This window comes from Anopheles merus, chromosome 3L (assembly GCF_017562075.2).
Source record: "Anopheles merus strain MAF chromosome 3L, AmerM5.1, whole genome shotgun sequence".
Taxonomy (NCBI): Eukaryota; Metazoa; Arthropoda; class Insecta; order Diptera; family Culicidae; genus Anopheles; species Anopheles merus.
Genome location: NC_054085.1, coordinates 12,051,616 through 12,078,652, shown reverse-complemented (window position 1 = coordinate 12,078,652; position 27,037 = coordinate 12,051,616). Strand labels below are relative to the sequence as shown.

At 40.3% G+C, this 27,037-nt stretch overlaps 1 protein-coding gene across 3 annotated transcripts in view; it reads right to left on the bottom strand.

Moving 5' to 3' along the window:
• Nucleotides 1–15,503: 15,503 nt before the first annotated feature.
• Nucleotides 15,504–27,037, bottom strand: part of LOC121599735 (transcription factor Sox-19a) — a 54,800-nt gene continuing 43,266 nt past the window's right edge. For all 3 annotated transcript variants that reach the window (XM_041927782.1, XM_041927783.1, XM_041927784.1), the window contains exon 6: nt 15,504–17,022. In XM_041927782.1, the coding sequence (XP_041783716.1) occupies nt 16,240–17,022 (783 nt within the window). In that variant the 3' untranslated portion in view covers nt 15,504–16,239. The remainder of the gene's footprint in view (nt 17,023–27,037) is intronic.

Genomic DNA, 27,037 nt, shown 5'->3' with positions numbered 1-27,037 from the left:
CTTCTTCAGCATAAGGAAAATAAACACGAAATCATTTGGAATTAATGTACCGTTTAAATAATATGTAAAGATTATCAGGCGTCTTCTCGATTATCAAAATAAGGATTCTACACGAATCATGTAATCAGTTGCAACGTGGCGGAAAGCATAGCTTTTGTTTTTTGTTTGTGTGTCAATATTGGGTTTTTTGTGGTGTTTTCTAACTCTGTTTGTCACAATTTCGTGTTGAATTATGTGCCAAATATAGTAAAATATTTTTGTAAATTTTCATATCACAAATTCAGAGGTATCACCGCCAAAGGTTGTCGTTGTGATCTTGAATACAAATTAATGCTTAGTTTGAACGGAAGGAATTGGATGAAAGATGGAACAAAGCTAAGTTATTATAATTTTATTTTTATTGTTTTTATTATTACTCTTATTATTATGATTATTATTGTTATTATTGTTTTTATTTTTAAGAATTATTATTTTTATTATTATTATTATTATTATTATTATTATTATTATTATTATTGTTATTATTATTATTATTGTTATGATTATTACTATTATTATTTTTATATTATTATTATTATTATTATCATTATTATTATTATTATTATTATTATTATTATTATTATTATTATTATTATTATTATTATTATTATTATTATTATTATTATTATTATTATTATTATTATTATTATTATTATTATTATTCATAATATTTTCATTAGATTTAAAAAATCATATTTTATTTATACAGTCATTGTCCGATATACGCTATCGTACGGGACCGAGCGCAATAGCGGTTGGAAAATATTCGAGGGTTGAAAAATATCGCCACAGAGTTTTGCATTTAAGTTTTTTGTTATAAAACAGGTGCACAAATTTGCAGGCCTTTTGCACAAATTTGATGCAAAATGCATTAAGAACATTAAAGAAAATCAAAAAGAGCATAAACTATTTCAAAGAATTAAAATATTTGGAAAAAAACACATGGAGCTGTCAAATTAAGAGGAATCGCGTACTGCGAATTCGCGTATATCGAGTTTCGCGTACTGCGGATAATTGCTGTAATATTAATTTATTTTTTTTGATAATAGTTACAATCATATTAATTATCTATATAATAATAATAATTATTATTATTATTCTTGGTATTTTTTTATTTGGTGCAACAGCCGTGATCGGATCAGGCCTGTCTTCACTTCACAAATGGTTCTAGGCTATCTCTGAATTATTGGTTTACCCATTCGATAATAGGATTTCCCTTGACTGGAACGTTAGTATAATTATCTAACAACAAAGTATAATTATTTTATTTATTTATTCTCTTAAATATTCAATTTTCATTAAAAATATTATCTAGAACCTATCAGTACAATAGTCCATTTTATGCGGTATGACAATTTATAAGCTAATACAAATTAACGTTCGCTACAAGTAACGTTCGCTATTTTATAAAAGAAAATAATCAGGTATGTCATTAAAACACTTAGTACATCATGTTTTAACAAAATGATCCTAAATGTTTTATACAACAAAAAGAAGTTGATACTTATTCTAATTGTTTAAGTAGATCCAAAAGCCTTCTGGTCATTGCTTACTACTGGACAGCACCAACACAATCCATTTATGTACGCTGCTTTTGTACAACTTTTTGTACAACCATTCATTGAATCGTCACGCAACAACAGTAAAGCAACACCGCCCAGCAAAATCATTCCGCTTTGTTGCTGGTGCGTGTGTGTGTGTGTTGATGCTGGTGCTGGAAGAACTCAGGCACAAAACATAAATATTACGCTACTCTAGTGCGGGTGTAGGTTATGCTCCCGGATGTGTGAAAATACGCTAACCAGAGTCACACTCTCCGGTTGTCGTACCAGCAGCGAGCGAGACAACAAACGATCGGATTCTCTTTTCCCAACTCGCTTTTCACACTACGCTTGTGTGCGTGTTTTCTTTCAGTTCAAACGACAAATATAAAAACCCTATCTTGTTTCAAAGCGAAAAAAAAGAAAAACGAAAAGAATAGAAATTCCCATCCGTGGGTGAAAAAAGCAGTCTTGCGCACAAAGCGACAAGCACGTGTAAAAACAGACAATCAAACCTTCTTTCCCCAGCAGACAAACAAACGCCACTCGACGGATACGATTGGGGGGAAGTACAATGAGAGCAGTATAAGTAGCCATCAGGATCATGGCCGGTGTTTGGGAAGTGTTTTTTTCTCTTTTAATGGCTACACACCGGGCAACAAGGAGAACCGGAAATCGGAGATAATTAGAGGTAATTTTATTCGAACGCTAAAGCCTCTTCTGAGGTGTTTCTGAGGCGTCTTCGTGTCTTCAGGATTTGTTTAGGATTTGTTTATATCTTTAAACGGGTTCAGCTCGATCCCATTTATCCTGCCATAAAGCGTGTGTTATCCTGTATTGGATCGGGCCAATGTCATAATGGTATTTGTGTGTGTGTATTTTTTCTCCATTCGACGTTATCTGCTCTTTATCCAACTCCTCCCGAGCAATTATTATTATGGTGCCGTTTGTTACTGTTGCATGTTTATCATAAAGTAAACGTGTTTGCTGTGTGAAGCCGAAGAAAAAATGTCTGTTTTTCATGTTTTGTGTGTGCGTGTGTGTTGCGTTGGCCCTTTCAACCAGTTTGCTTTATTTTAGTCTCTTTCGCTTGCCTTTGTCGTCGTTGTTGTTGTTACTGTGTGAGATGTTTTTCTTTCCCATAAAATACGCTGCAAGACAAGGAAAGGAGGGAAGAAAACGGAAGAAAGTACACGCAAGGCACGGCGGGGTTTTGTTGCTATACAAACAATCGATAAGTTCTGCCCATATGCTTCTTGCTTTCGGTGAGTAGCGATCGTAAAAAAACCTCCCCGACGCACAGAAAAACGCACAAACAAACCATACAAAACGTATAAAAATATCAAATGAAACATGACAAAATGCTTACCGACTCTTGAAAGCGTTAGAGCTCTGTATGGCACACTCTGGCTGGCAAACGAGTGCCTCGGATCGACCCAATGGGAGGCAGAAAGAAAGCATCCATTGTCGGGTGGATCCATCCGAACAAAAGCAGCAATGGGGGACCCGCAGACACAAAACACTGAGCGCTGATACGAGCCCGAGCGCGCGCGGCCATCATTGTGTAAATCTAAACTCGTTTCTTCGGTGTGACAAAGCAGGAAAACAATACCACGCATTGGAACCGTGGGTGCGAACAGGCGGAAAAAGAGAAAGAGCCAAAGAAAGAGCGAGAGAGCGACCGAGCCTGGTTGAAAATGACATCCATTTTTCCATACCGGCGCATTGTGTTTTGTGCGCTGCCGAGGGGAGCTCAGCAGAGAGCAGCCAATAAGAAAAATTAGCGGGTGTGGTTTTCCGCCCGCCACGAAACGCGTGGTCGCTCTCGCTCGCTGCCGAAACAGGGGAGAGAGAGGACAAAGAAAATGTGGTTGGGAAAATTGTGGGGGTTCGACTGGGAAAATCGCTCCCGCTGATTTGGTTGTGTTGGTTGACATTTTTCTTTGCGCTGAGATGCTACTGCCTGAGCATGTCCTTTACTCTTAACTCACACAAACACACCTAGAGCTAACAAAGGATGCCGCCCGAACAATGTCCTCCTTTTTTTGCGCGCCACGCACGGAGAGAATCCACGTGAGTGTCAGGCGCGCAAAAGTACTCTTGTTGCGGAATTGTAGTAAGCGTGGTAAACGCGCGCAACACGTGGTTCCGGTGGCTTTCTGTGGCGGTGGTGTTGTGTGGTTTTTGCTGTTGATGTTGTTGTGTTGCTCGGCCTGTGAACAGGCAGCGATGATGATGATGATGATGATGGGAAAATGTTTATTGACAACTCATTTATGGTTGGAATGCTGGTTTTGAGATGCCGTCGCACACACAAACGGGCCATTGAGTTTTGGTTGTTGTATGATGTGCTTTTATGACTACATTGCACTGTGCACTATGTGTGGTTTTTGTGCATGAAATGATTTGTTCGTTTCTGATTGATAACACTTTATGTTTTATTTTTATTGCTACTCTACTTTCTTCTGCGCTAGTTTAAAAAAACACATGTTTACTGGTTAACTGGGACACTTTTAAACTTGATAGTTTTCCAAACAGTTTTAAAAGAAAATAACATATCATTATGATTGCATTTTTAATATTTGCTTTCGATACTTCAATGTTAAAAACAAATATATTTTTCGTCATTTAAATATCATGATCTTATATTGCATCTTGTGAAATGTAATAATGAACTGTTAAAATACATGTTATGTAGAAACTAACTGAAAAATGTGATCTCTGCTTATCAGCATGTACTATTTCTTGTTTGCTAAGGGACATTTTAAAACCTTGAAAAATACAAGGTTTTTTCTCGAACAAATATGTTGAATAGTTCAATTGTCGCAGATAACAACTCGAGAGCATCATATTTATCTTTTATTTTTATTTTGCCTGTTCATTAGTCTGAAACATTTCCTTAATGAACGAATGAAACTCTATAATCATGAACTGGATTCGTACAAATTAGATTTCATACAAACTAGACATTTGACTTTGACTTTGACTTTGACTTTGACTTTGACTTTGACTTTGACTTTGACTTTGACTTTGATCTAATTTATCGAATTTGTCTGAAAAAATGTGAACAGAACAAAATAGTTTAAAACACATTTTGTGTAGAACAGTGAGTGAGTTCGCGTCTGTCGATTTTGCGTCTGTGTCGCAATTGTGCGTCCAAGCATTTTGCGACCAGGCAGTTTGCGACCAATAAATTGCGTCCAAAGAATTTGCGACTAAACATTTTACGATCAACAAGTTTGAAACCAAGAAGTTTGTGACCAAGGATTTTGCGATCAATAATTTTGCGACCATGAATTCTGCGACTAGGGATTTTGCGCTAAAGAATTTAGCGATCAAGAGTTTTGCGACCATAATTTCTGCGACCAAGAATTTTGCCATCAAGGATTTTGTGACCAACAATTTAGTTACCAAGCATTTTGCGACCAAGAAACCTGCGACCAGGAAGCTTGCGACCAGGAAGTTTGCGAACAGGAAGATTGTGACCAAGAACTCTCAGTGGCGGATCTAACGGTAGGCGGACTAGTCGCCATTCTATAGTATGCTGTATGGACAGAGTACTAGCAACAAGGGCCCGGAAGGATGGCCGTTGGGGCCCCGAGACTGGCGAGTCAGGCACCCCCCCCCCCCCCCCCCGTCAGCAAAAATTTTAGAGCCTGTGACTGATGATCGAAGGGGCCCCCGGCGGCATTTCAAGTTTATTTACCAACAACATTTACCATTTACAGGGGGCCTCAACTCGTCTTTCCGCCTAGGGCCCCCGATACCCTTAATCCGCCGCTGAGAACTCTGGGTACATGGAGTTTGCGACCAGAAAGTTTGCAACCAAAAAAAATTGCAAGAAATTGTTTCAAGCTGCCTTGAAACCAAGAAGATTTTTTGATCAAGGCGTATGCGATTTTGCACCGCGCATCTTGGTGAGTATCTCTACCTTTGTAGATGAAATAATACCTCTATCGATACACATGTAATTGTACGCGACGTTTTTTTAATCTCCATAACAGTATAGTTTATAGATAATGTCCATTAGACCAGCACATACAAAAACGGGAGAAATGAGATTTTTTTGTACATAAACGACAGGATATCACTTTTGGTTAAACAAAACACGGGATTGTCCCGTTAAATATGGAACGTCTGGTCAGACTAATTGTGGCCATTTTCAATGACAATAAATTATCTCGGAACAGTTGCTTAATGTGAATTTACTCCACGTTTCCTGTTTCACACAATCGCTATGTTTACAAACATTCTCTACTCTGGTTTTGTTTAAGTAGAATAGTGAAAAAGCCTCTGTTTATGCGTTTCTCTCATTTCGTATGCCTCATTCCAAAGAAAAGATTTACTGTACCGCAGGTCAGTAAGTAGATTCATTCGCTGCTACTCTTCGATTGCTGCCGGAAGCACATGGAAAACTTCACTCATCTCCACTGGGTGCAGCTATACTGCACGGCAGAGCACATTAATATGTGCCCACTTCACCAGACGGAACTAATTCGTTGCACGCTTTTTCAATTGAACAGTCCCTCAACAGTTCCTACCAACAATCCTTTCTGTTACCGCACGCACAGGAATGTATGCAACGACACTTGGGTTTCCCCTTCGCTTTAAAGGCAATCACTCCACCACCACCACTCCACTCCGGTTCGCGGCGGTTCCGAAGATGAAGATTTTCGTTATGAATAATCATCATAGACACACTGTAAACAATAAACACAATCCCGTCATTATCGGAGCCTAATCATCGCCCTACCGACCCGAATATGTGTGCCTATATTACCCGTCGCATGCACACACAAAATGGGAGAGCAATGGTGAAGCAGCACGCCTCATGACCTTCGCTTTGCGCAAGTGAGCGTGAGGCGCGGCACGTGAACGCTTCTGGCGGGATATCCGTACGCACGCCTGCCGATGCCACCGTTCGGCAATAAAGAATTATAATCCCCACACTGAAGGACGGATTATAAATACCATAACAATAAGTTAGACGCTTAGCCATGCAAGGGGGACGCACTGCAACACTGTTCCCTGTTCCTGTACGTCCTAGTCCGCTGCTAATAGGGGATGCATTAAAGGGGTAGGCGATGGAAAGAAGGCCGAAGCATCAGTCCGATGGGATCGCTATCATCTGCACTGGAATGGTTTCAGTGGGAATCTGCAAAAAGGGTTGAGCCAATTGGGCACCTACCGATCATAAATACTACTACGCTTGATACAATACGGGCATTGGTGTGTACAGTAATGGACCCTTTGTTAGAGCAATTTGAAAATTGAAATTCTATCGGCCGATCGATTGGTTGGTTGGTTCGCTGAATGGCATCGAACAACGAACTTTCTGACCGCATTTCGGCACAGTATGAGGTTTTTTTTTGTTGTTGCTGCGGTGGTGCAACAATCGTCCACCTATCCCTATCGGGACCGATAAAATAGTCGCAAATTATGGCAAACGTTTGTTGTAAACTTAAATTGATTAGAATCGGTAGGTGAAACGCTGGCAACATTTAATGGTGAATTATTTGATGTTGAGCAGGGAACGATGAACACGTACAATAGTAATGTGCTACAGTATTAAACAATTGCTATTTGTGTGTGTGTTTTTTTTTATCTTAAAATAATTGTTTGAAAACAATCGATTGAATTTTAAGCTTTATATATTTTTTTTAACTCCGTTAATGAAAAAATTAGCATCACTACTGTAATGTTTTGTTCAAGTCATTGCGTTGAAGTATATTCTCATTTGTTTTTTCATATTATAATTTTAAGTGATCTTATTTATTTTTTTAATTCACTGCTTGATTATTATTGTTTAGTTAGCATTTGGATTTAATAATATTCTATTCAATTGGCAACAATTGGTAGATGTGAGTTGCAATATTTTGTGTGTATTCCTGTTGTTTTGTTCGATTTTGCGTTTAAGAATATTCATTTATTAAAGTTTTTTGAGTAACAAGTTTCTTCTCTTAAGTATGGTATATAAACTGTGTAAAAGTCTTGATTTTTTGAGTCACTTTTCATTTCATTTATTTATATTATATTATATATACTTATCATAAATCGATATTTGCTATTAAACTTCATAACACAAATGAAAGTTTAAATAACAAATTATGCAATGGCGTTCAAATAAAAGTAAAGATACACTAAGAAGCAATAGTAAAATAATAAAAAAGAAACAAATGTAAAAATTGTTTGCACCAATCAAGAAATAACAAAACAGAAACCAAACAAACTACGGAGATACTCCTAACCACTGGAAAGACAAACTACTCGAGCGATAAATAAGAATAAAGTACTAAACTTCCAAACCTGCAACAGTGGGCAAATAGGTGGGCTTTCCCACCATCTCAAACAATAAAAAAGAACACCCAAACCGACCGCTGGTCATAACCGGCGGTGAATAAATGCAAAGCCCCCGATGGAAAGTGTGCGGCAAAGAAATTTATAGCGCTCTTTTTATGCTCACCGCACGTGCCCCCGTGTGCACTTATGCAGTGGCTGGTGGTGGGTCAGTGTGAAAGCGGGCGTAAAAAATTGATAAGAAGATAACAGTCCCGAACAAAACCCATGCCAAGCATCTCGGATTTCATTTGCGACCCGCCTTACTTATTGCAGGAAGACACTACCACACCAGTCCCCCGACTGCGATATGATCCTTTTTTCCTGTTTGGTGTTTGGTGGTGTTGCTGCTCCTACCACCAAGCAAATGAAGATATTGTCCTTAATACTGTGTTTTGAAAACTGTGAATGGCATTGTGTGAGGTTTTGCGCTGCGGGGTTTGGGGAAGTGAAATCGAATTGATTTTCCATCTTCTTTGTACCATCATCCCTAACCGCTAGTGTGGTTTTCTGTGTGCCCCTGTGTGTGTGCCACCATTGTTGTTGCCCATGGCGACAGATATATTGAATTTCCCAGCAGACCCGGTGGTACCACTTGCAGTGTTTTTTTTTTGGTTCCTTTGCTGGTCACCACATACAAATTGCCCTTTGGGCTTTTCGCGTCGATTGAAGGAGCCTTTTTTTCTGCCAGCGATAATCGGGAAACGAAAACGTAGCGTCCTTTTGTATCGGGGGGTATTTGGGCGCGTGGGATGAAGATGCTGGGTGGATGGACAGCATCTGAAGCTGTAAAAATTGGGTTACATATCTGTGTTTTTGTCATTGCATTCTGGGTTGTGTGGATGAAGAAATGAAGAATAGCTCTTATTTGCAGTGCGACCATAAGAAAGGAAGTAAAGTTTTGGCGCCTTGTGAAAGTGTATGTTAAAGAAGCATAATTTCAGGCTGTAAAATGTCCAATATATGTTATAACTTATGTATAAGTTATTAAACGTATGTAAAATGTTATAGAAAAAAGGGTTGGTAAAACCCCTCATTAGTAAAAAATCTTATAAATAAATTTAATTTAAAAATCTTTCAATTGTTTCACCAGATTTATCATTTGTTTTTCATATAGGATCCCAGTGTCTCCTTCAATATTACTTATTTGTATTATGCTACCTATAAATGATATCAAAAGTGTAAAATAATAGTAATAATCATAAAATAATGAAAAAGTTAAAGAATACAAGAACGAAAAAAGTTATACATTTGTTAAACGAGATCGCTACATTTCTAGTCATAAATTGACATTTTAGAGTCGTTTTGGCGCATCATACTTCTCATACTCAATTTTCTACAGATTTTCAACATGTTTCTTGTTAGGTTTGCAGTAAAAAATGACATTTGTTCGGCTGGTTGTAGAAAAATAAACTAAGCGAGATATTTTATTTCCTTGAACAGCCTTTGAAAGGTAATTATTTAAACTTTCTTGCAAAAATCTGCAAAAACGAGCTTTTGGATCATGTTTGTCCAGAAAATTTCGATGGAACAGAACTGGGGGATGTTGGTCCGGTTCACGGACTAGGGTGCCATTCTAATTCAGCCGAAATTCGTTAAAAATAATCGAATTAAATTTTGGAGCCATCGCTTGACGCTGCGAAGCCTGTGGAGGACGCGGTTTTTGTTTCCTGATATATTTGTTCATGTTTTCCAGGTACTATTTCACTGTTTGGCGGGTTGCATCGATCTCCCGGACAAGATAATGCAACGATGTAGCCACTTGTCTCTCGGTCTTCATTTTTAGTTTCTTTTGACACCCCGAGGTGCGAAGAATCGTCGACCATTCGATACCGGGCCTTCTTGCGATGCTCTAATTGTAGTCTAATACTGTGATGTTGTAGATGCCGGAACATGCTCATATGACGTCCACAAACTTTAGTACAGGGTGTAGGTCTCTGATCGCGCAGGCTTTTAAACTAAGTTGTCTCACTTGTTTGGTTATCATGATTAGTACAACTGATACAGGTGTCAAATTTTGTCCAAGAACTCATAGGCTACTGAGGAAGAAAGTTAAAATGGAATCGCGGGAAACCCTGTAATGTGCAAGTGTTCTTTGTTACTAAACATGACTTAAACCCTTCAAAAGTATATCACAACTGCCTTTTTTACGATGTTATCCCTCTGAAAAATATTTGTCACGATATTCAATTATAGAAAACGACTTATACGGTGTTATATTTATGCTATTAAACCCTAGCTATGTTCTGGGCTGGCGTGTTGTTGTAGTTTACATTTACAAATTTACAAAGCATTGAGAATGAAGATATCCTGTAACCAAGTATTTAGTACAACATGTTGTGCCACCCTCTGGGAGCTTGAAACTTTTAAGGAAATAACTGCTCGAACTTCATGGAAATAGTAACCTTTTTCAAGAATTTGAATAACAAAAAAAAATTAACATCCTTCACACCAACAATTGTATCTTGCTTTTCCTTTTTTCAAAAAGGTATGCAAAATATTACCACAATCGAACAAAGCTAAATAAGATTAGGTGTGTATTGATTCCTACTTTTGTTCGCTCAATCAAAACCTTCCTTCAGCATCGTTCGTTCCACCTTTGATTTCCATTCTTCTCCCGTGTACAAAAAGGGTGTTGAGGGCGTCGAAAACTGATCTGCGGAAATCGAACAACTCCCTTCGATCGAGACGGATGTCGTCGCAATGTCTTACAAAATCGAATTCTATTAAGTCAGGAGGATTAAAATAAATCACCCCGTTCCGACGTACATGTGTGTTGTTCGGGGGAGGGAGTATGCGAAAAACGGATCTCATTTTTTATCTCCTGGCCACGGTGTGCGACAGCAGGACAGGCAGAAGGACCGTCGATGCGTATGAGTATGTATATTTAATCCGCTGCTCATGTTCATGCTTGAGGTTTCCTATTTTCTAACCGAGGCATCCGAGGGCCCCACTCTGCCCTGGCACTTGTAGAGCGTATCCGACGCATTTGGCCAACCACTCTCTTGTCTAACCGCGCACACAGCCGCACAGAATCGAGGAGAGAGTGTGAAAAAAACTTCAATCGTCCTCGTTGTGTTCGGCAGGGATGCGTTTGTTACCGGCTTACTGCCCACCCTGCCGTCCGCATCAGCATCCTCCTAAAACGGTGGAAACAAGCAAAGTAAAATCACAACCTATCATCGCAAGCACTAAGAGCGTCGTGGTGTGTGGTTTGGTCCCGTTTTTCCATCTCAATTTTGTACGCCCAATGTTTGTGGTGCACCAAGCGGTGGGCCGGGATGCGAGGTAAGGTGTGCTATAAAAAGGGAATAATAGAGAATAATGTCCATTATTCGAAAACAAATGGCTTCACTGTGTTATTCTGATAACAAAAACATTGTCCGCATCGTCGGAGACGTTTCACTTGGTGCTGTGCTGGGCTTGGGGCTGATGTCCCTCATCCTTTCCAGCCGAAAGGTGTCATCGAGAACGTGTTTGGTTGGGAATGCTGCAACACACTCACACACCAGGCGTACTTGGAACAGTCGGCTTAGAAGGAGACACAAACGAGAGAGAGAGAGAGTGAGAGCGCGGTTTTGGTTTGAACCTTTTCTGCAAGCTAACATTTATTCAGATTCTATTGCCCTGGGAGGTGTTTGTCTGGACGGGGGAAGGTAAGGAAACAGCACCTTTTGCACAGCACCACCCGAAACTGAGCACGGTGGAGAAAATGCGCTAATTTGATGACGTACCCATCACGGAGGGACACTCTTGTCTGTTTTCGTACCTTTTCGCGCTTGCTGTGGGAGGATTGGTGTGTCTATAGCGTGTACCTTCTAGAATATTGTGCCATGGTCTGGCTGGAGGAAAAACAGGAAGACATCATTGTTATTCAATCAGGAAAACGGTAACGTCTTTTTTCGGAAGGGGTTGGTGGTTTGTGTCCATGATGTGCGTGTCGCGCTCGGACGTCCTCGGAGGCTCGATTGACCGGAAAAAGATGTCGCGAGGAGATCGATGTTGCTTGCACGGCTGTTGTGTGGTTTGGCAGACGACAGCGCCTAGAGCAGTGGTTGGCAATTTTATTTGAAGTACACGATTGAGAGATGTGTTGTTAGAGGAGCGACATTAGCAATACAAAATGTAAGTGAGTATAATCATTAATATGTTTATGTAAAAACATTGATGATCATGATGTCGTGATGATCCTTCGAACAATTTTGTTAGTGGAACAGATCAAATTAATGAAATAATAGTGCTGTAGTGATGCAGAACATTGCATTCCTTAACTTTGTTTTTGTTTCAACATTGTAATGCTTTGGGTCATGAAGAATTATTTTTATAACTAGTAATCATACTGCGGTATACATAATACACCTTAGTTTACTGTACTAAAAGTGTAGCTCGATTCCTGTTCTGTGGGTAACCTGATATACTAAGTGATATGTTTAGTACTATATTTTTGAGTAGATTTATAGCTCATATTATCACTAGCAGTGCTGCCAAATGTCATGAGCATCACGAGATGCTCACCAACGAAAATAATGAACATATCCGTGGTTGCTTGATACCCATTGCTGATACTCAATGGAAATGCGTCATGGTATGCCGAACGCGACATGCGAATGCTTGAGTCAAACGCAATACTCTGACTGACAAGCTGAGTTTAATGCCGGCGCAAGCACAATCATATTTTTTTTCTGGCTGTGAACAGTGCTGCCAAATGCCACTGTTTCAGTCACCAACACTCATGACTGAAACGAAGCTCAAATCAGCTCACGTACACAACTGAGATGATCAAAGGTGAGACTCAAACAGTTGGAGGACCAGTCACATGCTTGTTGGCATTTTGTTTAGCACCCAACTCTTGAGCACTCACTTGGTCACGACATTTTCTCCCAAAGATAATCACGATATACTTGGAATATACTTGGTGTGTGGTCCCAAGTAGCAAAATGAGAATTCTTTCTCGCTGTGTCTGCGAGAAACCATGCTAATTTTGTTTCTTGGAACCACTCGCAAGTACCGCATATCTCCCATGACTATTGTGATAATCACCGACAGAATATGTTACGACCAAGTGACTGACCAAGAGTTAGTTGCACAAAATGTGGCGAAGCATATCATGGTCGCACCAACTGTGAGACAAAGTTGAGCCTCAAGATGATCAAAGCAGCGCTCGTGACGCTGACTTGATATTGTCATTTTGCAGAACTGATCACAGTAAAAAAGTGAAGACTAAGTGACTGACCAAGCGATGATCGCAAAAATGTCACGAAATATGTATTGGTCACATCAATCGTTTTGAGTATCACCTCTGGTCATCACAATTGAGTATGTGACGCTGACATGGATTTTGTTTCAGTCAGATTTTGTTTATGACATTGACAGTGACATTTTGAAGGCACTTATCACTAGAGCTTGTGAAAGAGAGTAAAAATATCCTTTGTAATTCTTCTGCTTCTTTGGCACAACAAACTGTTGTCGGCCATGCCTGTACTTTTAATGGGTTTGGTTTTCAGTGACTTGTTTATTACCTCAGCTGGATAGTCCTAGAAAGTAAAGTAAAATAATCCAAATAGTTATTATAATGCCATGTTGTCCACCATGCCTTCTTTCCATTTTGTTTGAGTATAGATTACTATACTAGTGCTCAAGATTGTTAGGAAAAGGTGGCTGATATCATATCTGTTCTTGTAGATGGTATCGGTATGATGAATTTAGCATGCAAAAGATAGTGAAAAGATAAATTATATTGATTTTTCTACGATACACTCAACAATTTACGAAACATTGGCTAGCTGCCAAACTGTCAAAAATGGAATAAAATTATCAAACAATAATGCAGTTCGCCATTTTATCACTCTACGATGCCTACACAATTTCCGACCACTGATCCAGAAGAATAACCACAGCTCGGCTGTAGAAATGGATTTCACAATTGCTTTATAAAAGATTTCCGTTGAACAGGCTTGGCGGTAGCATCTACGCGCCTTCTTTTCCAATTGAATTCCACGACAGAGCGTCCTTCTATACCGCTGCAGGGAAAGGCGTATTTCCGCGACATGAATTTTGCCCATTTACGCATAAGCATCACGGTACGCAATTTCGTCGAAATTTAACAATAGCCAATTGAAGAGAGTTTTTAATAGATTGCTGCACTCAGAAGAGGTGTTTGCCTTGTCGCGCCAATGCTCCCTCCATAGCATCACATTTGACAGGAGTTTGTCTTCCGCGAAACCACATACGACACGAACACGAATTTTGTCAATTTTGAGCGTCAATAAAATAGATTTCTATTGTCACAAAGCAATGCCGCACCTAGGCTGCCGGGTAGATGACGAAAATTTCGTTCTAATGAATAAACGTTTCTTTTGCGTGCTCTGCTCGCAGGAGCAACGATGTGGAAATCGCGTCATTTGACGATGAAGAAAGGCATAATCATGCGTGGGTTTGCGGGTTGGCCGTGTGAAGGAAACCGTTTTTCTTTCGAATGTTAGGGAATTTGATTCGGAAAAGGAATTTAGCACGGTCATTAGGTACAATCAGGTTGGAGTACTGTGTTCAATGAGTGAGCGCGTGGTGTGTGGGTTTGCTTTTTATGCTTATTTTATTTCTAATTTTATAACGGTTTCAACTGAAGTTTGCAATTGATGGGTTGATTTTCGTTTTTCATCATGTCAAAGCAAAGCACTCTTTTGGGAATGCAGCTTCAATCGCACCATTACTTTAGTAGTGTTGTAAAATCAAGTAATTACTCAATTCAGATTAATTGTTTCGGGCAAAACATATAAATGTCGTTAACTTAAAGTGGCACTTCATCCATCAATATATACTCTATAGTTTACGAATTTCAATGAAAATGTTTGAGTTTATTGATGACAAACAAAAGTTATTTGGAACAACGTTTGAATTAAATCGTACTCGTTGGTTTCGAATGCATTCTAAAACAATCTAAGAATCATCTAGCGACATCTAGCTTTAAAAAAATTAAAAAACGCTCTCTGTCGGTTCGAAATTGTACTAGCGTAATATGTACAGGGGTTATAGCCAAATTGATTCATGTGTCTCGTCATATCCTTGTTCATGAATTTAATTTGTTATGTTGAGTCTTATGTTACGTTATGTTATCCTATTAGCGACAAAATAGGATATGTTGTGAATAAACTACTTGTAATTCAATATATTTGCCTAAAAAGAGCTAACACCATTGGAAAAGAGACAAGCGATATTTCCGCTGCGAGACCGAAACGTTACAGGACCGTATATTGCATACAACCAGGCGTAAATGATAATGTAACGCATGTGCAGCGTTCTAGCAGGTTTGATTTCTCGCGAATAGAGGGCGCTCTCAACATTTCGTCAAATTTGAATTGAAATTGAACGGTCCGACACATTCGCAATCATAGATTCGACCGGTTTGTTGCTTTCTTTTTCATTTCATACCAGTGGAAGAATAAATAGGAAATGGTAAATTACACACCAAAAAGCAATATGAAGCAATAGGACAAATTTATAATACGTTCAAACAATCATGGAAAAATCCCAAATGAAAAATTCTTTCTTTTGAACAATAATAATAATAATCAACCAGCCTCACGAGTGTAATTTGTTCCGAAATGTTTTTCGCTTGTTTTTATTCAACTGTAACTTAATTATTTGTTTTTTCTTTCTTATGAAGTATTATCGTTTCTAAAATTATCTTTATTTCTGTTGCATTTTCGTTTGATAGATCATATTCTGCTGTTTTTTTTTCTTTTTCGTTCCGTTCAATCGTATTTCCCTTACCTTTACCGCCAAGCCTCTCACGCGTTCCATACCATATCGTACGAGTATGTTCTTACGTTTGCCTCATTTTCTTCCTCTTATGATGCACTATTTAAGCTATTGATTAATGTGTTTTGTTTGTGATTTTATAAGATCATTCTTGTCTTTCGTTCCTATCGGTCTGTCTGTCTTGCAGTAGCATTTTTTTTCATCCTACAGTTCTGAACTCGTTTATTAAGATTGAATTGTTCCCCCAATGGAACAGAGAGAAAGAGAGATAATACTTTGATTATTTTCGTTTTAAAATGTTTTGTGGACCAGCCATGGTCTTGACTACAATTTGTCTATTTTGTTGTTTTTTCTTTACTATTTAGAAGACTCGGTTTGAAGCCTCTGGCAAAAAAAACCCTTCATTGCACAACTTCTATAAGAATAAATAAAACAAACAAATCTTTGAGCATTTGTTTCCCTTCTCTTGATGCATCATCCGAGCGTTTTCGTATACTTCTGCGGGGTTCGACCAATGTCAACCATCGTTTTAATAGTCTCGATCAACCATTAGCTCGGAGTTGGGTCAAAAGATGACGGTCAGTGGTCGTCGATATTCGCCAGCAGCACCTCCACCACCACCAGCACCACTATTGCCACCTCCGCCACCACTGGAGCCGCCACCACCACTGCTACCATTCGCAGCCGCTTGACTAGCGGCCATTGCTGCGGCCGAATACTGATACAATCCGCTGGCAGTAGCAGCAGCAGCACCACCACCACCGACACCCAACAGTCCCACTCCGTAGCTATGACTGTGCAGCGGTGATCCCTCCAGGGGTTCCACGATCTGAGGCTTAATGTCGGGCGTGACGTCACCCAGCTGGGGCGTTGATTCTCGCTCGTCTAGCCCCCCGGAAGCAGCACCATTCTGGAGCTGATGCTGATGATGCAGTGGATGGTGTAGATGATGCGGTGACTGTTGAAGCTGATGCTGTTGATGCTGTTGATGCTGTTGGTGCTGTTGTTGCTGCTGCTGCTGTTGGTGTTGTTGTTGCTGCTGCTGTTGGCTACTGCTACCGCTGCTAGTGCTACTGCTGCTTCCGAGCTGTTGCTGTTGTTGCTGGGCAGTGGTGCCGTAGATTTTGGAAATGTCAAACGCGTAGTTTGCTGCGGCCTGGGCCCGATCCTGGTACATCTTGGAGTCGAAGTATGCCTTCGTCAGGACGGAGGTAGGATCGAGATAGGCGCTGTACGGGTTGGTCTGCGATTTGGCCGTATCGTAGAGGGCACCGGCAGCGGCCGTGTTGAGGTACGCGCTACGGTCGAGCGCAAACTTCGACACGTCCATCTGGGAAGAGATCGATGACTGGGGATGAAGTAGAACAAAAGGACAGCGAGATGATTAGTAGAAGAACATATTGCGTGGAGAGATTACAAGAAAATATAGTTTTATTAGAATTGTTATTGGAGTCTTTCTTTTTATCTTCATCTTTATCTTATCTTATGATAGTCAATAAAGAAGTAAAAGCTCACCGATTTTGGAGTTAAACATCATCTAGCTCGTGATCCGCTTTATAATATCAAGCTACAATGGTCCGTTCTATAAAAAGAGCCCGATCTTTATATTGCTCCCACTTCCGGCAGCAGTGACCATCTTCATACTGCTTTGAAGAGATGTTTAATGCACAAAAAACAGGGTTCCATAAAAACAGTTTCGCTTTATCCATACTACGCGGATGAGCCAACCCGTGTGTTAGAATGCAAATGCTTTAAAATCCGATAGCCCTGCCTGTAAAGCAGTAAAGCGCAAGTGAACGATTTGTGTGTCGATCTTTGGGAGCAAAGTGTCCCTATCGTAGCATGGGGGAGGGTGATGAGTTCAATAAATTCATAAACCAATAAAGCGGGTGTATTGTGAGATCAGTTCAGTGCCCAGAAGTCAGTGATCAATGTTTCTACAAGCAGACACAAGCTTTAGAGTATTGATCTTAAACTTATCATCATTGGACTGTTTTGCACAGTATGTCCCGAATTCTATATGCGCTTTCCTAATACAATCAAAAGCGTGTTCTTTCGCTTCCATAAAAAACACCGCAAAAAAATCTGCACCAAACCTGGAGCGAAATGAAAAATTCGATAATCCCCGAAAACAAGAAGCTAAAATATGATACCCGCCAGTATGCAGCTTCCTCGCATTGCTCCAGGGAAGACGGGTGACGGTGGCATTCGATCGCTGCTGCTCGCCACATGCCACACTGTTGGTGTCGAGATCGGTACGACTCGGATATTCACGCTAGCTGGAAGCGACCCGGAGAGAAGAGGATATTGCAAAAAGAAGCGGACGGCACTCTCCATGTGTGCTGTGCTGTTATAATATTCAAATTAGTTTGCCGTCCGTTGGAATGGAGATTCTGCAGAAAGCAGAACGGGAGGGAGTGAGCTTGGATAGAGGTGGCTGATGAAGGATGTAAGACATTTACGGCCATGTGCCACCGCGCGCTTGGATTTGGTGTCTTATCTTTAGCGATATCTAAAACGCTTGCCTGTTTAATGACACTAATCCAACATTGCATCACTCACTGGGTGTACAAAGTAGGAGGATTGGATTGGTTGGATTCAAGAATTGGAATTGGAGGCTCTACCGTTTGGAATTGGTGAATAATCTGGACATCTTTCTGTCTATGTGCATCTTTGATCATCTTTAAGTCTTCTAAACTACTATAAGCATATCAAGGACTTGTATAAAGTTATTTCTAATGGTCAATCGTCATATACCAATTTCAACAGCCTACAGTAATGTATATACTAATTAGTTACAGCCTTCTGAAGGCCGCACCAAACCAAAAGAATGTTAACTTTGCTTCAGAAACAAAGACTTTGGACCCGAGAACTGCAATAAAATTGGAGGTAACAATCTTCGCTGCGATCAAGTTGATTAGACATCTAATTTGCCTGCGGTTGTGAGAGACGATAGAGATGTCATAGACACGCTCCTTGCAAAACCCTACCCACTTCCCACGCCGTCCAGTGTCACCACAGTGACGCATTGCGAAGGTCGCTCGAAAACTGCAACCGAAGTGCATTTGCATTAGTGTGATGATACTCACTGATGTGCGAAACAGATGACGACTCTTGTTAATGCAAAGTCGACAAAAAGGAGGAGAGGGCAAAACAAGACAACAGCCGACTGACGGAGGAAGTGTATGAGAGGTGTGCGGAGGAGGTTTATGAATTTAAATAACAAGAAAATAATAAATAACTTCAAATAAATAACCAGTAATGAATGCGCCGTTATTGTTGCTCCTTGGTGGTGTTTCTTTTTTCCCTTCCCTTTCTTATGCCTCCCAGTGGCGGGCGGCCGTCTTGGCTCCCCTCAAAAGTACCGCCTTTAAGGTAATGTGTATGTGTATGTGTGCTTATTCCATTCCTCTGTGTTGCGGTGTATTCTTTTTCTTTCCTTTTTTTTTCAACACCTTGCTGCCACATTCGCGAACGTGATCGAGCGTGAACGAGACGCTCGTTAAGCGACCATTGTTTGAGTGTCATCTTTTGTCAGTGTATTCTTTCATTTGAGCTCATTTCTTAAAGGCTCCTTTTGTTGCCTTTGCTGCTTTTGCGCTTTTGCATTTTGTTTCTCTTTTCTTTTAATTTGCAATCGTTTTGCATTGAGTTTGTGTTTTTGATTTGTTTTTGAATGAGTTTTATGTTTGTTGATTTGTTTATAGAATTTCTTTGTTTTTCTTAACTAAATGATGTGTCTGATTTTTGTATAAAAAAGCTTTATTGTTTAAATACGAGTTAGATTTTCATTACGTAAATAAGATTCAACGAATGTAGTCCATGTAGCAAATAACTCCATTTAATTTGCATGACCGATCAATTGCATCAATAATCACATTCTTTTCTCCAGCTTTTGCTCTCCATTCATACAATTTTCTTTGCCATTTCAACTCACCGCTTCCTTTCAAGGGCAACTGAAGCACACGGAATTCCTTGCGAAATGTTGCAAAAACTAATGCAAACCCTCCCCTCTCTTTTGTTAGCACCACAAGCTAATGGACAATAATTAGACGGTTTATGGGGCGTTTTAGGGGCGTTTGGTCAGCTTCCGGCGTGCGTTTGCATTGTTGCGTTTTGTCTTGCCATTTGCAAATATCCCTCCATCGACCGTGTTCGTGAAAGTGCAAACACAGACACACACCCATTCAAGCCGCTTGACTTCTTTGCGTTGTGCAAAAGGAGCCAAAACGTATGTCTTGATTATGTTGTTGGGTGCGCCTGCACCCTAAAATGCTACCGTGTCAGCACATTCCCATGCAAGTCCTCGAGGTGGCGTGCCAAACAAATGGCAGCTGGCGTTTTGTTTTGCGATTTTCTCACTGAGCCGGGAAGTGCGTCTTGAGCGCTCGTGTGTAAGAGCGAGTCAGATGTCCTTGGGGCAAAAGGCTGAGGCTATAATTTGCTTGCATTGCGAAGGGAATATTTTTGTTACATTAAAAACACCTTATCTGGGTTCCATTTTCATGGTGCTGCAGCAGACCCGTAATCAAATCAAAACAAACTCCAGTTCTTTTGGACAGCTCGGGTGACAAAAGGCAATTGCCTCGGGTTGTTAGTGTTGTGTTGTGGTTGTAGCCGTGTCTTTGTTTAGCTTTTGAGAATTTTCGTGCAAGAGGGGAAGCTTTTCATGGGTTCCGTGTTGAAAGAAGTTTAAAAGTTTGGTGGGATGTTTTCTCAATCGTAAGAACGTATCTATAGAACGAATAGAACGTATCTATCTAGATTCTTCCTAGGTTCTTGTGTAAACTAAGTTATCAGAGTTTATACCAATAAATCCAATACCTACGGCATAAATCGGAGAAACTAATAAAGAAACAGCTTCTTCTGCGAGTACTATTATCAACATCAATTCATAGAATGGTCCTGACTAGTCATGGGTTAAGTTGGCAAAAATCTGAAATCGACTCCGATCCAATTCCGATAATTCCAGAACCGACTCCGGAACGTAGGTTCGCCTAGCAAAATCCGGAATCGCCCGGAATTGCACGAAATTGCCCGGAGTCGTTCGGAGTCGGAGTTATCATGAGGCTTTCGGAGTCGCCTGAAGTCGTCCGGAGTCGTCTGGTATCGGTTGGCTTCGAAACAAAGCCCTGTATACCAGTGGCGGGTTAAGCCTCTCCGAGGCCCTAGGCGTTATGGTAGACGGGGCCCCTTTACCAAATCCATCGACGGGGGGGGGGGGGGGGGGGGGGGGTGTGAAATGGTGTACGAATCATGAACTGCAAATTTTCTAAGTTTGCTGCAGTTACAGACACCCCGATAAAATTTTAGGTGCATATTCGGCTTGCGGAATTAACGTTTTGGTTGAGAAAAATCTTCACACCTCTTTGCTGCTCTTGCAAAAATTTTGTGTTAACCGTGAGTGCATACCAAATCAACAAACTTGTTTCGACGAAATACAGTTCACATCTGTATGGATGGACTGCCATCCTGGGCATCAATAAAAACCTCAATTTCTATACTTTTTTTCGCCAATTTTTAATCGATATCAATGACTAAACAATCAGTAATATCAGAAAGGCTTTGTGGTATGTTCAAATTTTGGGTACTGTGGATACAGTTTCGAAGCGGACTTTCGACACTTGATCGTCTAGGCGATCATAAAAACCTTTAGGACGTTGGAGTTTAGAGGGCTTGCCTTCCCTACCCGCAAATTTCCGTTAAATGCCTTCTAATCGCCTTGTAATCGCCGGCGAATTGAAGGCGATCAGCAGTGCATTTAGCAGTAATTAAATGCCTTTGAAATATGTCAATGAAAAATTTCGCTTTTAATTTGAAATTTGAAATTGCAACTGTCAAAAGAAAACCTTACAAGCGTCTTCAGCACTGCACTGTTGTATTGTTCCCAGATATGAGCGTGAGATTCGATAGCACGATTTACGTGTTATGATCTCTTGCGTTAAGCTCTGAGCTATTTCACTTTATTAAAGATGGTCTACATTATTCGGTTGTTAAAGACCAACTCATTGAAAGGTGATAATATACCAAACTCATTTCGATAACTAAAATAAAAGGAAAAATGAGATACATATTTCTCCCATCCTGATAATGAACGGTGAACATAGTGTAATTATTATGTTTTTTTAAAAAGGTATTATTTTAATTTCGCTTCACATAAATTTTGTTTAAAGTAATTATAGTAAGAAAAAAATAATTTAAAAAGAAATAAACGCAGAAAAAAGATCATAAAAATCTGGATTTGAACACACGCTTTCTCGGTTCGGAACCAAAAGCGTTGTCACTGCTCTATTTGGCAGTTACTTTGGTACAGGTGCAAATTCAGTATATAAACAAGCTAAGATGGCGGTAAGCTATCTGTTCTCCTTGAATCAAAAAGTTGAAAGATTTCGAAGAGAACCCGTTACAGCCGTAAAAGTTTCGGTTGAAATCTTTATTCGCCTTCTAAGGCGACTAAGGCCTTAAATGCCTTCTGAATGCCTTCAAAGCCGTTTAATGCTGGTAGGGTTGGGTAGGAGGACATAAGTAAACTCCTTAAATGAGAAGTCGATAGATGATGGATGGGCTTAGTCCTATCCTGACAATCCGAACAAATCTGACCTGCCATGATCGGAGTTGGTTTTATTTATACTCAAAAGAAGTTAAAGGTCGGAAAGTTATCGTTTTCGCTAAGCTAGTTACGTTTGTCTTTTATTGACGAGAACGATGGTTCTAAACGATATTTTCTTTCCTACTTTACAGTTTCCAGCTCGTGTTTCATAGTACGGACGATTTGATTTAAAATCGTCATCGTGAGCATAACATGAAAACAATAGTTTGCTTTTAGGTTGGTGTTTACCTTTACAATGAATACTGAAGAACCGTCTTGCTTCGAATTACGGCCACTTCATTTTCAATCGGTCACAGCGATAACTTTTTGCACGTGGGAAAAACAATATTTTCATTCGAAAGTAACTGGAAATACCCTGTATTGCAGTATGTTTGTCTCAAGTGATCCGCGGACCACAGATTGGAGACCACTGCTTTAGATCAGTTGCTTTCTAAATGATCGATCGTAGAGGGCCAGGAGAATTCAGTTTTTTCTTCTACACATACATTATTATATTATTACAGTTAATTCACAAAATAACTGGTTTATGATATTAAACAATGCGATTGGTTATATTGTTGTTTTTCTTAAATTATTATATCATCCAAGCAAGTTTCAAATTCGTTTTATAAACTTACAATTATTAAAATTAATTGCAAAGATTCTTCAATTAAGAGTCAGCAGCATAGTGTGCAAAAGTCATAAAAAGTTCCAAAAAATTAAGCAAAATCGCAATATCGCTTCTCAATGTACCCTTCCTTCCATGTTGCAAATTTGTTTCAGGATATATCTGAAGATGATACAAAAACCTTAACAGCTGAAAAATTATCGAGACAAACGTACAATCGTTCAGTACTATTATGAGGCCACGGACAAGTAAGGCCAGGTCAGACAAATTGATAGCGCATTTCCTTAAAAAATACTCCTAGAAAATCGTTGCATCCTTAAAAATCAATAGTGTGTAACCATTGTTCTCGTAAAATCAACAGTCAGGTTTTTATGGAATTATTCGTTTCTATTTTCTAATTTCTCCTCAAATTTGACCATATTGATTGGTCCGACAATCCATGTTATGGTGATCAAATTTGGAAGAGTTTAACTATATGAATGGTCATATTAAAATATGTTCAGTTACTTTTTAATAAATAGGATCTTCCTATCTTTCAAAATCGGGCAAATATTTTCTCGGGCCTGACTGCATATTGTGGCGGGCCGGACTTTGCCGACCGCTGTCGACAGCTTAATTAGTTCAAATTTTACGCGATCATTCATATCGATATTTCCTTTCCGTCGACCCTTCCAAATTTGACCCAAACCCTTCAACAGCTTGCTTTTCCACCATCACTTCGTCCAGTCCCCAAAAGATAGCCGGGGCACGAGTTCTTAGTTTTTGCGTGATAACATAGACACAGGCCAAATTAAAGAGCGCACACATCGACATCGGTATCGTTTCTTGAATGAAACCTCAACAGATAAAAAGAGCGTGCTTGGTGTCAGCCAATTTTTCTTGCTAATTTCTACGGCTACGAACCGTTGTGTTGAGATCGGTTTCGGATCCTTTTAATGTCGTATGTCCTTGTAGTTTGCGTGAGGTATCTCTTGTAACGAATTTTCGCTTTACCCAAATCGTGCGTAGCGTTCAATGCATTTGATCCAACGCTTTGGGCCAACGATGATGAAATGATATTGTTTTGAGCTGTGGGCATGTATCGCAGCGTTCTGCGCATCCAACTATGGTAAAAATATTGCACATGTTAAAAAGACAAATGTTTTCTGCTTCTGATAGTAAAATGCTTCTGATAAATAAAATAAATATGCTTCTGATAGGTCTGGTAGTAATAGTAAATCTGATTGTAAACATAACCCCCGGAGGGAAAATGGGGGTATATTGGGTTGACAACACCAAATGGAAGGGGCCCCTCAATCGACGGGATCATCAACGGGGCCCCCAAATGGCCGAGGCAATGGAGATTGTTCTTCGTATTATGGCTGTATATGGCTGTATGTAGATGCAGCTGTAACGGTTTTTGGTCTTGTTGTATTCACAAAAATTTAAATAGTCGATAAAAACCATATATAATGAACATGGTCCATAGGTTCCTTGAGTATTTTTATACCCCCCCCCCCCCCCTTCCTTCTAGCTGAAACCTTTCCCATTTCCCCTTCTCTTCGGTCCACAAATTTGATGTGTTCGATTAGGATCAAGAATGAAAATTTTAGTTTTTGCATTAAAAGACACACACAATCCACTATCCCAGGCCAGGAATGTGAATACCATTTTTCGTGTGAAACAGCTGTCTGCTTTCGGCACACAATCGCAAAGCGGTAGCAGGGGCCCCGTATAAAAGAACAAGACGGTTCATCCCAGTCAAGAGCGCACACAATGACATCGATTTAACCATTTCTCGAATGAAACCTCAACCCACTGAAGCACCGTTGACCAAACGACCTTCCTAGACTTTTTAAAGCAACGCGAGCTTGGTGTCAATTTTTCCTGCGAATTTCTCCGGCTACGAGCCGGTGTATTGAAATTTTGTTTAGGGGCCTTTAAATTTTTGTCTGTGTATGATTTGTGATTGTGGCTGTTTCAACGGGTTTTCTTTGTGGTTAAACGCAGCGCTGTTCTGTGTTCCGTGCATTGGATTTTAGCAGCAAGTGTCTCCGCGTTTTTTTTGGTGAGCTCGAGCACGGACCATCCACCCCAAGACACCATATGCACGGGGCCCCTTATTGACGGGGGCCCTTACCGACGGGGGCCCTTACCGACGGGGCCCCTTCATCGAAGAGTCCACATAATCGTTGGGGCCCCGTAAACCACCTTTGAGTTTTGGCTTCAGTATAGCTGTAACGGTTTTTTATCTTGTCTTCACGTAAAAAGTTGTATCTAAATAGTGATAAAACATCATTTTAATATTAACATGGCCCAGATCCTTTTTGGACATATGAATACCACCCCTTCCCGATTTCCCCTATTTGTCAGTTGACCACAAAAGTTGAGTAGGGCCCCGCGTGAAAATTTTAGGTTTTGGGTTAAAAGCAGGCACGCTCCACGATCTCAGGCTTGAGATGTGAATACCATTTTTCGCGTGAAAACAGCTGTCTGTTTTCGGCACACATCTGCAAAGGGGCCCCCAGACAAGCACAGGCACGTTTCATCCAAGCCAAATTGAAAAGCGCACACATCGATATCGATGGAATCGTTTCTCGAATGAAACCTCTACCCACTGGAGCTCCGTTGCTTGCTTGATGTTAGTCAATTTTTCCTGCTAATTTTACCGGCTACGAGTCGGTGTATTGATATTGTGTTTCGGGGCCTTTAAATTTTTGTTTGGGTGTGTTGTATGCTTATGTTGTGTAACGCGTTTTCGGAGGTAGTTAAGCGCAGCGTTCTGTGCATTCCATTTTAGCAGCAAGTTGCTCTGCGTGGTTTTGGGTTTGGGTGTCTCGTGCACAGGCCACCCACACCAGCAAAAATTGAAGGTTTCTCGCTCAGCCCAATACTTTGCGCCAACGATGATGAGGTATTGATTTGAGCTGTGCGCGCGTGTCGCAGCGTTCTTTGCTTGCGACTTTGGTGCAAGTATCGGCAGAGTTCTTAGAACCTGACTACTATGGGGCCCCGGTTTTCTGCAGTTCGGGGCCCTCGACAAAATGTAGTCAGTGAAGCGATGGGAAAAATGAATTAATTACAAATAAGTCTTTTTGAAATAGATGATAAAAGTCCCATCCAGGGGGGGGGGGGGGGGGGGTAGATGCGATACGAAGTCGAACATCCACAATGACGGGGCCCCCTAGATCGCCGGGGCCCCTGGCGGCCGCTCAGTCCGCCCACCGTTTAACGCGCCACTGCTGTATACGAAGTACACGCGCAAAGTGAAAGACAAAAAAACACAACGAATTGAAATGCCTGATCACAAGCACATTGCATCGGATGGCTCCTGTTAACTTTGACCGACTCCGATTCCGGTCGACTTCGATCGACTCTGGACGACTCCCAATGAGTCTCACTCCGGTTTACTCCGGTCGACTCCGGACGACTACGTACGACTCCGAATGACCCCGAACGACTTTGAACGACTCCTAACGACTCCGACCAACTTCGTGCGACTCCGGACGACTCCGGAACACTCCGGACGATTACGTACGGCTCCGAATGACTCCGACCGACTCCGAACGATTCCTAACGACTTCGTGCGACTCCAGAAGACGTCGCGGACGACTCCGGAAGACCCCGGAAGACTCCGGACGACTTCGAACGACTCCGGGCAACTCCGGACAACTCATACTCCGGGCCGGATGAATCTTCAAAAAAAAGTTTAAACATGCCAGAAGCCTTATATATGTAAAAATACTCAATTTAGGTATTTCAACAAGGGTTGAAATACCTAAAATACCTATTTAGGGTATTTCATTCCTAAAAAGAGACTCAGTACCTGGTTAGTCCTAAAATGCAACACATTAGCCTTGATCTTTCTTGATCTTTCTGATATCACTGATCGTTCTGATATCAATATTATACCTAAAGTCCATGTTTCAATGTATCTAATATCCTTTCCTTCGAGTTTTTAGTTAAACAAGGATTTAAATAAGTACTTAAACAGAATCTTCAGAATCGTTTTTGGCTGTGTTTCAACTTATTATACTTATTGCTATGAATCAACGTATTTTATGAGGAATAGATCATTCAAGAATTTGAGGATATCAAACTTTTGGACACGATACAATATAAAACTTTTAAAAGAATTAAGTAATTGAGTAATTCGGTGTGATTATT